This window comes from Vicia villosa, linkage group LG7 (assembly GCF_029867415.1).
Source record: "Vicia villosa cultivar HV-30 ecotype Madison, WI linkage group LG7, Vvil1.0, whole genome shotgun sequence".
In the NCBI taxonomy this organism is placed as follows: Eukaryota; Viridiplantae; Streptophyta; class Magnoliopsida; order Fabales; family Fabaceae; genus Vicia; species Vicia villosa.
In genome coordinates this window covers 104,994,496-105,009,597 of record NC_081186.1, presented here as the reverse complement: position 1 = coordinate 105,009,597, position 15,102 = coordinate 104,994,496, and the positions used below count along the sequence as shown (strand labels likewise).

At 32.9% G+C, this 15,102-nt stretch overlaps 2 protein-coding genes across 2 annotated transcripts; one reads left to right on the top strand and one right to left on the bottom strand.

The window, feature by feature from the left end:
- Window positions 1-1,147: 1,147 nt before the first annotated feature.
- On the bottom strand, window positions 1,148-3,272 carry LOC131616370 (FK506-binding protein 2). The gene is made up of 6 exons (XM_058887684.1): window positions 3,141-3,272; window positions 2,888-2,937; window positions 2,417-2,479; window positions 2,152-2,242; window positions 1,555-1,659; window positions 1,148-1,417 (listed from the first exon to the last, which is right to left on the bottom strand). Exons 1-6 carry the CDS (start codon window positions 3,196-3,198, stop codon window positions 1,329-1,331), a joined length of 456 nt encoding a protein of 151 aa, XP_058743667.1. The 5' UTR covers window positions 3,199-3,272; the 3' UTR covers window positions 1,148-1,328.
- A 4,281-nt stretch (window positions 3,273-7,553) lies between these two features.
- Window positions 7,554-14,475, top strand: LOC131616367 (copper-transporting ATPase HMA4-like). Its single transcript, XM_058887681.1, has 8 exons — window positions 7,554-8,095; window positions 8,721-9,472; window positions 9,635-10,106; window positions 10,495-10,662; window positions 11,636-11,890; window positions 12,315-12,437; window positions 13,282-13,767; window positions 13,960-14,475. Exons 1-8 carry the CDS (start codon window positions 7,874-7,876, stop codon window positions 14,350-14,352), a joined length of 2,871 nt encoding a protein of 956 aa, XP_058743664.1. The 5' UTR covers window positions 7,554-7,873; the 3' UTR covers window positions 14,353-14,475.
- Window positions 14,476-15,102: the final 627 nt, after the last annotated feature.

Sequence of the window (15,102 nt, the reverse complement as noted above, 5' to 3'; positions counted from 1 at the left end):
TAAATGTACCCATTAAATATCACATTATTATATTAATATTTTTAAAACTTTGATAATACACAAAATGGAGAAGGGAGGAAATTGAGAAGATCTTGACTCCATCTGACCATATTATTAAAGATAATTTTGTTTGGACAGATGAAGCCACTATAGTCTTCTAACATCTGCAACAAGCAATTACTCAGCCATCAGTACTCACTTTACCGAACTTCTCCCAATTTCTTATCCTAGAAACTGACGCATATGGATCAGATGTTGGAGTTCTTTTGGAGTAAGCCAAACACCCCCCATTGGTTAGTTTTCCGAGAAGCTTACTATTGAAATACAGAAACAATTTAGATGTGTGCGTGAATTGTATGCAATTATGGAAGTTTTTGCTAAATTTCACCACTACTTGCAAGTTCATCATCTGAAGTGTCCAAAAGATTCTTAATTCTTTAACAAGCCATATTATTCCAACGTCAGAGCAATAGGGTTAGTTACATAAGCTCTTGGGATATGATTTCTCCGATGAGTATAAACCCGGGAGGGAAAACATCACAGCAGATGCAATTTGTCAATCCTTTTTCATGGTTATATCATGTCAACAATATTATTGAAGGAGATGTGGCACTAGCTAAGTTGAAACAAAAATGTTTACAAGGAACCCAACATGACTCCAATTACCAGGTTTGAAATCATCTATTATTTTGGAAAGATCGACTAGTCATTCGGGAGTACATAGAACTAAGGCCAGAATTTGTCAACAATTTTTTTGGCCTAATATGTCTAAGGATATTGACACCTTTGTTTCAAAATATCTTATTTGTCAGCAAGCCAAGTCCTCAAACACCCTGCCTGCATGTCTACTCCAGCCCTTTCCTGCCTACATATCTACTCCAATCCTTTCCTATACCGCTACAAGTTTGGAATGATGTGGCAATGGATTTCATCACTAGCATGCCACTATACTATGGTTATACGTTGATTTTGGTAGTTATAAACAGATTACCCAAGCATGTGCATTTTGCTGCATAAAATCCGATTATATGCGCCCCGAAAAGGTTATACTTTGTATCGACTGTGTTCCCATTGTTGACCTTATAAGGATTACCATGAAACTCAAACCAACACAATTGCAAGAAATTAATAGAGAAGCACAATCCAATGAAAATTCTCAAGAAAGCTAGAAAAATACCAAATAGATGTATTTAAGTTATAGGGTACAACAGCAAAATCTTTCTAAACTAGCCTCACTTAAAGGTTACACAACGAAACCTTGGTGTTGAAAGCATTATTAAGAAACAAAAGTAAACTATCACAGGATGCCAATAGTCTAGCTGATTTGTCTACAGTTCGGACGAGGTTGGTTTTTCTTCGCTTAAGCTTTTGTCATTCACTCCCACAAGCTCAGTGTCAAATATAAGTGTTGCACCACCTGTAGGTTCAATTCAATGTCATATATATAAGCAGGGCAACCAGATTTTCTAGCTGTTAGATAATAAATTTTCACTATCTTAATATAAAAGAGGTTTTGGCTCCTGAGCATTATAACGTTATCACATGATAAAATACCTGGAATAGTTGGTGGAGAACCCTGTTCTCCATAGCCAAGTTTTGCTGGGATTTTCAATTTTCGCTTCTCACCAAGACACATTCCCAATAATCCTTGGTCCCATCCTGCAAAGAAGAGGAGCAATCATGTAATCATCTATCTCGAAGATCTCCCATCATAAACCAGAACTTTGTAATAAAACTAAATCTTACATGCTTGCATGATTACGTAAATACACACATGCATGTTATGATTATAAACTATAGCACGGGAATCTGGTGGCCAGAAAATTTAAATGATGATAAGAACATAAAATCTGAAGAAATACGGGTGTGTTTTTCTATATAAATAGTTCAAATCATCAAGTATCACCTCCCATTAGATTAGTCTGTCATTTTGCTTTACTTACTTTTTCTGATGGAATTTTTTATTGGCTTTAATCATCAAAGTAATTTTTTTACTATTTCAGTTAGATAAGATCTCATGATAATAATATGTGCATCAATTAGAAAACCTGTTCAGCAGCTACTTCATTATCACCGTTATTGATGATGAAACCAGAAATTTTTTAAAAAAAAATTTAAATAAACTAGAGTTATTTGTGGCTGTGTGTTTACCTTTGATCACTTGACCACCACCAAGCTCAAAATCAATTGGACTGTTTCTTTCAAAGCTAGAATCGAATACAGTTCCATCGGTGAGTTTTCCCTGTACAGAACAACTGAATGTTCAATTTGTAGAAACATGATAGACAAAAATTAAGTGAATACTTTACTCATCAGCCATCACAAGAACAAATGAAATGGTTGTAAAAGTAATAGCAAAATTCCTCAAAGCATGTAGCTGACAATTCGAAAGTAGGCTATATAAGAAATTACTCACCCGGTAGTGTACTTTCACTTTATCACCTTTGTGTGCCTGAACTTCACATGATGCTGGTTTATACTGCAATGCCAAAGAGTACAAATAGTGAGCAACAAAAAAGACATAGACCGATTTTCACAGTAATGTACAATCAAATGCATTATTATTGATGAAAAGTAGTTGCATCATAGGAAAGGAAAAATCATGCTTTCTTATGTTCTCCAGCTCTAACCTCTACAACAAATTACTCAACATTTAGTAGCTGTTTTACCATACTAAACACAAATTAGGTTACAAACACACAGATCACAAATTTCTAAGGAAAGTATAAATCTATGAATCGGAAACACGACAGTGACACTGACACGTCATATACATCAGTAACAATTTTAAAAAACAAATAAATTAAAGGTAATTACAAGCTCGATACAAAAATACCAAAATCACGCCTATTAATTTAACGATCCTGAAATCCGAATTTCAATTTACCTTAACGCCAATCTGCAACTCGGTTACATCAGCAGCATTCTTCGCAGCAACTGAAACACGCGAACGAAAAAAAATACACAAAATCAGAAATCAAAACTGAAAAATTCAAAAAAAAATCGTAGAAATTGAACAATTGAAGGGCGAAACTAACTAGATCTGAAAAAATCTAGATCGAAATGAATAAGAATTTAAAGAGGAAATTGTGTGATGTGTTATGTGAAGAATGGAATCAATGAATCGTGAAGAATGATACCTAATGCTGATGCGATGATGAAGATGGTGAAGGTGAGGAAAATTGAAAATGGCTTCATTGTGTAGATATGTTTTTTTTTTTTTTATTACAGTCACTCAGTTGAGTCTTTGATTTTGGATGCAGTTATTAATAGCATCGAGATGGGGTTCGACCGGGTCGGCTTTTTGTTTGTTGTTTATTGCAGGCTACTATGTTGTTCAAAAAACCAAGAACCGAACCGAACTAATTGAACCGTTGACACTTTATCAAATTGGAATTAAAATAATCAAATCATTTCTAATGGTAATGGTTACTAAGCCTTTGTTTGGATTGATGGAATCGGATGGAGCGGAGCGGAATGAAATTGAATAAAATAATTTTCCATTGTTTGGATAATTTAAAAACGGATGGAGCGGAGCGGAAATGAGTGGTATGGATTCCATTCCATTCCATCACTTACCACCATATTTCTTCCCCTCCGATTTGGGCGGAATGAACAATTTGTCTTATTCCGTTCTAAAATTTCCAAACAATGGAATGGTATCTTCTTTCCGCTCCGTTCCATTCCGCTCCATCCCACTCCGTTCCGCTCCATTCCGCTCTGTTCATTCCTGGAGAATGTTATTACTAATGTTTTCATATATAAAAATTAAAATATGAAAAATATATGTCACATTTTTCAATAATATAAATGTTTTATACTCTCAAACTTTAGTAATGGCACTCTCCATTTATTTGGATTGGCGGTGAATATGATTTATTTTAGAAAAATTGAGTTTTGTAGAATTGATTTTAACAGAATTGAGTTTAGCAAAATTGATTTATGTTTGAATACATTTATGTAAAAGTGAGTTGAATAATAAATTTCAGTGTAAAAATTATCCAGAAATAATTATGAATGTATAAGCTACAAATTCTAACTTCAAGTAGAATCAATTCTGAAGGCTGAATCAATTCTACTTTTGATAAAACAAACATCTCAAAATTAGCCAGAATTGATTATGGGTCATCCAAAAATCAATTCAAACAAAATATAAACCAGCCATAAACCAATCTCAAATTAAAAAAATAAATTAAAAATTAAAAAATTTTATATGTGTTAAATTACAAAAAAAAAGTCATTTTTTAAAAATTAATAAAAAGTTTATTTTTTACGAAAAATAAAAGAGCCGACTTTTCGAGAATAAAAATGTCCATTTATTCGGAAAAATTAGTAAAGTCAATTTCTTAAAATAATAAAAAATTGATTTTTACGAAAAATAAAAAAAGTAGATTTTTTTGAAAACTAAAACTTAGATTTTTTCTCAAAAATTGGAAAAGTCGATTTTTTGAAAATAACAAAAAATGATTTTTTCAAAGAAACTAAAATTGATTTTTTTCGAAATTAAAAAGTAGATTTTTTACGATAATAAAGAAGTTGATTTTCCGAAAAATAAAAGAGTCGATTTTTTTAAAAATAACAAAATTTTGATTTTTCCGAAGAAAATATAATCAATTTTTTACAAAAAATAATAAAAAAGTCGATTTTTTTTAAATAAAGAAGTTGATTTTTCCTGAAAATAAAAAAATAAAAACTATTTTTCCCCAAAATCAGAAAAGTCTGTTTTTTTCAAAAATAAAAAAGTCATTTTTTTTTAAATAAGAAAGTTGATTTTTTTTCGATAATAATTTTTTTTATTTTCGAAAATAAATAAAAGTAGAATTTATCCGCAAATTAGAAAAGTTGATTTTTTTGAAAAAAAAAACTAAAAATAAGAAAATTCGGTTTTTTCGAAAAAAATTGATTTGTTTTCGAAAATAAAATAATTGTGTTTTATTCCAAAATAAAAAAAATTTAATAAAATTTTTATTCAAAATCATATATGACGGTTTGGTTCTTTAACAAATTGTTTAGTTTGGAAAATTTTGTCTTCTAATGGTTTGGTATGGTTCGTAATACAAAACCGTTATACCATATTAAAAATTTTGGTTCAGTTCGGTTCTAGAAAAATTGAAACGATTCAGTTCTGTTCGAGTGACCTTATATAATGATTTAGTATGATTCGGTTCAATTTTCTAACAAAATTTTACCATGAATAGCTTGACTATAGTAAGGGAGCACCTCGCCTTGGTTGCAGTCCCTCGCCCTAGAATGAATGACTCATATGCGGAGAGCTGAGACCTAAGATTTCGATCTGAAAGTAAAACTCACCCCAGCTGAAGATGTGAAAGAGATCCAAGTCAGGCCTCTGTCACACCAGATCACCAAGTTAGGCACCTCGTTGTCTGAATCGAAAGAGAAAGACTTGATTGCCATGTTATAAAGGGTGTCAACATGTTCCCTTGGTATCTTTTGGATATGCTTGGAATTAACACTAGAGTGTTGTGTCATTAACTCTCCATAAATCCTTCGGTTAAGCTAGTATCTCATAGAAAATGTGAGGTTGGTGAAGAAAAGAGAACTACCATTGACGAAAATGTTCAAAAGCTAATAACTGATGATTTTATGACAGATATCAAATACCCTTTGTGGCTAGCTAATGTGGCTTTGGTGAGAAAGGCATTGAACCAGTGTCGTATGTGTTTTGACTTCACCGATCTCAATGCAACATGTCTTAAAGATCCTTATCCCCTCCATAATATAGGTCGCCTAATTGACGGGTATTTATGCTTCAAACTTTAAGTTTAATGGACACATATTTGAGGTACAACTATATTAAAATGGATCCCATATACACTCCTAAGAAGGTGTTCATGTCAAATCACGATAATTATTACTACAACATCATGCCTTTCGGGCACAAAACGATGGCACCACCTACCAGTAACTCATGGATGAGGTGTTCATAAGGCAAATATGACACAAACTGGAAGTGTATATTTATTACATGATTATGAAGACGACATAAAGGGGAAACCACACTGCATATTTGAAAGATATCATGAGATCCGTCAGAGATTACAATATGTGCCTTAATCCAATCAAGTGTTCATTCGGTGTACCGGCGAGAAAGTTCTTAAGTTTCATGCTCATCAAGCAGGGCATATAGGTGAATCTGGATAAATGTCAAGTAATCATAAACATGAGAAGACCCTCAAATGTCAAGGAGGTTCAACAACTAACTGAACGCTTAGCCGGCCTAACTCATTTTCTTTCTTGTGAAAGTGACTAGTATTTCCACTTTTTTGCCACGTTGAAGAAGAAGAAGATGTTTAATTAAATTGACGAATGTGAACAACATTCTCTCTAGAATAGAGGCTTTCTCATAATAATTTTCATGCTTATAGAGTAGGGATCCAAAATTTTATAAAAATAAAGTTTAATTAACTATAACATCATACTATTACTACTACTCATATTTATTTTTAATTTTAATTTTTTATAAATTTAAATTAAAAAAATATTATAAATTTTTCTGAACATTAAATTTTTGGTCAAACACTTACATGTGCGGTTCTCTGCTTCAGCCGCAGGCTTAATACCGGAATTCCAAGCAAAGACGTTAGAGGACTATGCATCTCGTAATGCTAGAAAGAGGGAAGACTAAGCGAAAAAATTAAGATTACTTAACGAGTTATGGTCACTAGTCATTCAAATTTATCCTGACTCGTGATAGTATTATCACAGGGCATTTAGCTAGCCTATATCTCTTCTTTCACTTCTGTACCCAAACATATTTTTTCTTAGTCCGATCTAGCCTCTATTGACTGATATGAATATTATTTTTAAAAATATTAATCCAAAAAATAGGACTACATAAAATGCTTGAAGAAAACGAACCCTTAAAAATATCAAAGACTTTATTTATAAATTTCTATTTTTAAATGACAAATCCCATCATCAATTAAGTCTAACTATCATTAAATATAATTAAAATTTTCAAACTATTGTATCTCTATAAATAAATTTTCAATTTCTTTTTTAAAGTGGAAAGATTCTAATCTTGTGTACATAAACAAGGAGTTGAATGTTTCCAAAAAATAAAAATAAACACGGAGTCGTACAAATTATTTCAACATGTAAGAAGTTAAACAAAGAATATTAACTTTTTGAGAAAAGGGATGATCCATTGACAGTCTAAAGATATTTTACACTCTCAACCAATCACCATATCCAATTAAACAATTTTTTTATTTAAAAAATTACTTAATTACATGGCAAATTGATAATTTTTTATTTAATGACAGTATAAAATTATTTTTCACTTCTGTGCACAACCTTTTAACTCTAACTTTTATACATTATTATTTTCTATAAAAATGGAAGACGTTATTATTTTCTAAGCTAGCTTTAATAAAGCTCTCGTCAATTCAACGAATAAAACACAGTATTTGAAAAAAGTTAATACTAGCTACTAAGAAAAAAATGAAAAATTCTACTCCATTAAGAAAAACAAACAATCAAAATACCGAATAAGCCCCTGTTTCCGAAAACCATCAACCTTATCTACCCACTAGCATAACGAATAACGAATAAAGGGGCAGAATCGGTAAAGTGCCGACTTTTGGTGGGAAAGAAAGTCCCAAGTCGTTACCAATTCAAAAGTTCAAACCACGATTCCATTCCAGCTTCATTCCAAAAAACTAAACTGACGCACGCAGTCACGTACTCTCCACTATCTCTCTTCTCGTTACATCCGTAGCTATAAACCCTACAAAACAAAAATCTCTCCCTCTTTTTCTTCACCTTCGATTCCAAAACCTATTTTCTCCTTCGCTCCAAATTCGAAACTCGTCTTCATCATCTCTTTCGATTATTTCTCTTCGATTCGAATATGGAAGATGACGGAGTTGACGATGTGAAGATTCCTCTGTTGCAATCTGCAGAAGAAAACGTCGTCGTTCGGACGGTTACGTTTCAAATTAGCGATATCAAGTGCGCTTCTTGTGTTAATTCTATTGAATCGGCGCTTGCGAATCTTAACGGCGTTGAAAGTATTGCAGTTTCGTCACTTGACGGCCGTGCCGCCGTCAAATTTGTTCCCAAACTCATAACTGTAAGCCACACAATCATCTTCAGTTATTATTATTATTACTATTATTATTATTATTATTATTATTATTATTATTATTATTATTATTATTATTATTATTATTATTATTATTATTATTATTATTATTATTAATTATTAATTAGTATTATTCTTATTACGCTTTTGTTTTCCTAATGGAATTTGAAAATTTTACTTTTAGTTTAGGTAAAATTATGATGTGAGTAGTTTATTCCATGTTTAGTAGATTTAAGTTTTTGAATGATTTTTTGCAATTAGAATATTATAAAACTTTCTGAATAAAAAATGAGTCAAAATTTGATCTCTATGTCCAAATTTATATTAATTTTATTGAGCTTTTTTTATGATAAAAAATTTATATGTAATTTAACATGGTTGGTTTTAGTAATGAATAAAAATGCTTGCAAACAGGCTCATTAATTCAATTTAGTTGGTAGCTGAATGAACATTCGATTTAGGGCGTTGAACCTGTGATATTTCACTCATTCAATTTAAGATATATTATTATTATATGAACTTCATAATCTATATTCATTTTTATGTTAATGTTTTTGTATTGAAATATGGAATAAGGATTCATGTTAAGGTAATAAATCATTTTTTAATGTAGGCAAAAAGAATAAAAGAAAGCATAGAAGAGAGTGGGTTTAAGGTTAATGAGGTTCATGATCATGACCAAGACATATCGGTGTGCCGAATCAGGATTAAAGGAATGGCATGTACAAGTTGTTCTGAGTCGGTTGAAAAAGCACTTCAAATGGTGGATGGAGTGAAAAGGGCAATAGTTGGTTTAGCTTTAGAGGAGGCAAAAGTGCATTATGATCCTAGCCTTGCCGATCCTGAAAAAATAATTGAAGCTATAGAAGATGCGGGCTTTGGAGGAGAACTTATTAGTTCTGGGAATGACGCAAACAAAGTTCATCTAAAAATCGAAGGGATTGATACTGAAGAAGATGCTAATGTGTTAGTGTCTTACCTTGAGTTAGCTGCAGGTGTGAACCGTGTTGAAATGGACTTTTCAGAACATATAGTTACGATTAGCTATGTTCCCGATATTACAGGTCCGAGAACTCTTATTCATTGTGTTCAAGAAGCTAGCCGTGGCTCCAAGCTGTATCTAGCAACTTTGTACTCTCCTTCTGGACAAAGAGAAAGGGATAAAGTAAATGAAATTCGCATGTATAGAAATCAGTTTTTGTTCAGCTGCTTGTTTTCTGTACCTGTGTTTGTATTCGCCATGGTGCTTCCCATGCTTCCCCCATATGGAAACTGGTTGAACTATAAGCTTCATAATATGCTTACTCTTGGGTTGTTTTTAAGATGGATCCTTAGCACGCCTGTGCAGTTCATAGTTGGAAAAAGGTACTATTATTATAAGAAAAACTGTTTACTGACTTTAGTCCCAGTTTTGTGTTACCTTTATTATTAATTATTAGTGAGAAGATGGTTTAGTATGTATCTGTTTTCTATAGATACAGGTTTGTACAAGCATTTTACAATGGCTATTGTTATTACTGTTACTAGGTTCTATTTGGGATCATATCATGCACTGAGGAGAAGATCTGCTAACATGGATGTGCTGGTTGCATTAGGCACTAATGCTGCTTATTTTTACTCATTATATATTGTAATAAAAGCACTGACTTCAGATACATTTCAAGGACAAGATTTTTTTGAGACCAGTTCCATGTTAATATCCTTTATTCTACTAGGAAAATACTTGGAGATTGTGGCTAAAGGGAAAACATCAGATGCTTTAGGAAAGCTAACACAACTTGTTCCTGATAAAGCTTATTTAGTAGCAATTGACACTGATGCTAACATCATCACAGAGACAGAAATTGACACTCAACTTATTCAAAAGAATGACATAATTAAGATTGTGCCTGGGGCTAAAATTCCCATCGATGGTATTGTTATAAAAGGGCAAAGCTATGCAAATGAAAGTATGATCACAGGGGAGGCAAGACCCATTGCCAAAAGTCCAGGAGACAAGGTATTATACATGTGTTAGGACCCTTGACTAGTATTTTTTTATGTTACGAATTAGCAGATCAGGAGAAATTCAACAAATTAATGGCAAACACATTAATGAAGGTGCGCGTAAGATTTTTATGAAAGATAGGATTGAGAATGAGCAACATCTTAACCCTGAACCAAAAAGGTGTAACTAAAAAGTGAGATAGTGAATGTAGTCTGTGATGTATTGTAAACAGAGAGACACATTGGATTGACATCTTCCTCTCTTTTTTTCACGGGAAGGGGGATCTAGGGAAATGTGTACAATCTCTAAAAATATCCAAGTTCTGATGGTTTAAATTATGTTAAGGTAGCATGATAGCGTGCTGAGAGCATTTTTAATTTTTTCAAAATGTGTTTAACAGGTTATCAGTGGAACAATCAATGAGAATGGTTGCTTGTTGGTTAAGGCTACACATGTTGGATCAGACACTGCCCTTTCTCAAATTGTTCAACTCGTAGAAGCTGCTCAACTTGCCAAAGCACCAGTTCAAAAACTTGCGGATGATATTTCAAGGGTTTTTGTTCCAATTGTGAGTATTTTTTTCTAGCTATACTTTTATGTGTCGGTTGATGCGTGGAGTTGGATCTGAAATTAAGCATTGGAATTGGACCTTGCAATTCCAACTATCTTGTTTGGCTGCATTTGAAAAATAGAGCAAAAGAACTGGTTTTTAAATCAAATTAGTCTGTATTACAAGAAACTATGGTGGTAAATCTATCTAAAAATAATAGAGTGGAATCTTGTTGATTATGCTACACATGATACAACAATTGTGTGTAACTGAGAATTGCTGTTCCAATTCCATGGAATTAAAAAGCAATCAGTTCACGTATAATTTTTTATATATTTGATCAGAACTATGATCCTATGAATTGAAATTCCAAGTGTCAAGGATTAAAGTTAAAAACCAATATTTCATATTTTATTCTTGATTATTATCTTTGTCTTGTCGCCTATAAATTTAAGAAACCATTGTTGTTGGCGACTTGGCAAAGTCCAGCTAACATTGTTGTTGGCACCTGCTATGGCTCCGCCAATTGGTAAATGGTAACCTCTGATTATTGTTACTGTTGATTCCCTCTAACTATATGTATGATTATGGAGAATAGACTACTTCAGTGATAAGCATGTATTGGGAGGGAATTTTCTTATGGGTGATAAGAAATTCTGGCTCATGACATAAATTTTCTTAACTGGGTTGGGTTTTATTTGTTTTTATCTTGATGTGGCATGAATATAATCATTTCAGTTTTGGGTTCTAGGAATTCTGGCTCATGTAAAAGCATTTGAAGACATGACTTACATGTTATTTGTCATTTGTTCAGTGATGAACTTTTCTATTTCTTTCCATCTTTCTGTTTATACGCTAATATTATTGGACTAAAAATGAAGGGATAATTAAGATACCGTGTCATTTTATCTCTTAACTTACATAAGCATTGCAATGATAGTTACAATATATTATCCCTGTGAAGATGCTTACTCTGCAGCTGCATTCTTAGGTGGTTGTTGTAGCATTCACAACTTGGCTGGGGTGGCTCATTCCTGGGGAAGTGGGGTTTTACCCCAAACATTGGATACCAAAAGGAATGGATGCATTTGAGCTTGCTTTGCAGTTTGCAATTTCTGTGTTAGTAGTTGCTTGTCCATGTGCTTTGGGTCTAGCTACACCAACTGCAGTCATGGTGGCTTCAGGCATAGGTGCTTCTCAAGGAGTGCTCATCAAGGGTGGAGATGCACTGGAGAAGGCACACAAGGTAATGAAATTTCAATTTCCAGGTTCTTCATATCTTCAGTTCTATGTAAATTTTTCTCACATTAGGAGAATATACTAATTCGAAAGTTTGTCAATATTGTAGTTTTAACACAACATGTGAACCTTTCCCTCTAGTTTTGTTTATCAGGATTTAAATGTTTGAACCATGATAACTAGATATTGAAGGGTAAACAACATTCCAAATTTCTGATGTTATTTGTGCAGTTTGCATTAAAAACATCGCCAAAGCTATATATTTTTTTGGGTGCTAAGATTGCTCTGTTTCACTTTCCATTGTATCCAAGACATTCATGTTGTGCATACCATAGTAGTGTTTATTTGATGCTAATCTGCAATACATTTCTAAAATTTGTCCGTGTTTTATTAAAATAAATTCCTATTCATTGTTCCCAACTTCGATGCAGGTAAAGACTATTGTATTTGATAAGACTGGGACGCTAACAGTTGGGAAGCCAGCAGTAGTTAGTGCAGTGCTCTTTCCTGACTTTTCTATGGAGGTGTTATGTGACATGGCAATTTCGGTTGAGGTATTTTTTTTATGTTGCATCCTGTACTTATTTGGATAGCTGCAAATTTATGAAGTGCTATTCTTATTAACATTTTTAGAACATGTGCGAAAGATATTGAAGAATACAGAAAAAGAAATCAAATTTAGTTTTTATTTTCACTAAAGCTTAAAAAAATGCTTGGGTTAATTTCAAGTGCTTCTATTGTAAAATCGGTACTACTAGTATCAAATAAGTATAAAGAAAAACAAAGAGCGAACGTAGTTTGTCTTTCATTAAGGAGATTTGGGAAAAAAAAATCTAAATAGTATGTAGTCCTCGGATTTTGATATCATACTTGTTTATGTCATTAAGGAGATTTGGAAGAAAATTCTATATAGTATGTAGTCCTCAGATTTTGATATCATACTTGTTTAATGGAGTGAGAATGAAAGTCTTGGTGCAATGGTCGTAGTTGCTGCTGTGGTTCGAGTGGTGGAGTAGGCCTCTTGCAGATAGATGTCGAATAACACTAAAATAGATCTTTAACACATTTATCCTTCCCTGGATCCTGCTATAGAGAGAATTATATTTTTTTACTAACCATATCATAGTTACAAAGTAACCACCAAAATTTGCCTATGATTAATGTTTGTCGGATTACTTGGTTGGCAAACTTTGATGTGGTCTCTCCACCAAACCATGTTTTTTCATCCACACTCGACCAATGTAATATTGGTAGAGCTATATAGAATCAGGTTCCAATTTTGTTTAGTGAAATGAAAAACAAGAACAATTCTCAATGATAATGAATCTTTTCCAATCTATATATCTTAATTAACATTTCTCCATAATAAATAAGCTAATTATATGTACATATTTTTAGGCAAGTAGCGAACACCCCATAGCAAAAGCTGTTGTGGCGCACGCAAAAAAGCTTCGCAAGCAGTTCGGTTCTTGCCCTGAGGAAGTGCCAGATGTTGTTGATTTTGAGGTACACATGGGAGCCGGGGTAAGTGGAAAAGTTGGGGATAGAACAGTTTTAGTTGGAAACAGGAGACTCATGAATGCTTGTAATGTTAAAATATCTTCCGCGGCGGAGAAGTACATCTCTGAAAATGAGAATCTGGCTAGAACTTGTGTTTTAGTTTCAATTAATGGAAAGATTGCTGGAGCATTCTCTGTATCTGATCCGGTAAAGCCAGAGGCTAAACGTGTTATACAATTTCTCCACTCCATGGGTATCACAAGCGTCATCGTGACGGGAGATAACCTTGCTACTGCAACTGCTATTGCAAATGAAGTTGGTATTGACCAGGTCTTTGCTGAGACAGATCCAGTAGGCAAAGCTGATAAGGTGAAAGAGTTGCAGGTAAAGCTTCTGAGCCAGCTATATGAAACTCATGCTAAAACCAGTTTTTTTTTTCATTTCAATTTGATATGATGAACTAATTTAATTGACACATCTTGGTTATAAAATTACATAAGATACAATATCGTAGATAGTCTGACAAAAATACAAACATTTTCTGATTTCTGATTTTTCACTTAAAACTTGATGCAGATGAAGGGAATGACTGTGGCAATGGTAGGTGATGGAATAAATGACTCTCCGGCTTTGGTTGCTGCTGATGTCGGTATGGCAATAGGTGCCGGAACTGATGTAGCTATAGAAGCAGCTGATATAGTTCTGGTCAAAAGCAACTTGGAAGATGTGATTACAGCCATAGATCTCTCTAGAAAGACCATGTCTCGTATCAGACTGAACTACATTTGGGCTCTTGGTTACAACATTTTAGGCATGCCAATTGCGGCTGGTGTTTTGTACCCGTTTACCGGAATCAGATTGCCACCATGGCTTGCTGGTGCTTGTATGGCTGCATCTTCTCTTAGTGTGGTTTCTTCATCTCTTTTGCTGCAGTTCTATAAAAAACCTTTTCATGTTGAATCCTTTTAATGGCTTATTTTTGCCTTTGTAGTTCAACTTGCCCGTCCACGTCTTTTGCACTTTATAAAACCTAGGTGTAACTTTTGATCACCCAATTGATGTAATTAAACTTTTGTTGTTATTTCTTAGAAATAGGTGTCACTAATGTTCAATTTTTCTGGCGACTTGTTGTGCATCTTGCCTTTACCAAGATGAGTTGACTTTCATGTTTCTGCAATTTACAAAGGATAATAAGCAACGAACCAAGAGTTGGAAAAGTAATAGGTATGCATTATGGATCTATTTACATCGGTTTATTTGAGTTTATTTAGCAACATAAATTTTGTGACACTGTTTGTGATTATTTTTTATTTTTAATTTTAGATGTATAAAAATGTGATTTTTATACTTGATCATGCATTTAAAAAATTATATATTTGGAAATTTAAAGATACTAGTTGCAATAAATATATTATTTTTATAACATCTAGTAATAATTTATATCAGTATGAACAGAATATCATGTGTTAATAAAACAAACAAAATAATTATATATATTTGATGGGCGTTCTAATTTTTTTTATCAATGAAAAAATAACGGAAAATTAAACTAAACAAATATTATTATCGAAAGAAGAGGGACAAGTAAAAAACACTCTGGAACAATTGAGATTTTCAATTTAACAAGCCAATCAACAGTAGCATATGGATGAGTAGATTGCACATCTTGAATAAATTTCAGTTATTTGAGAGTCAAATTCACAAATTATATTTCTGAAA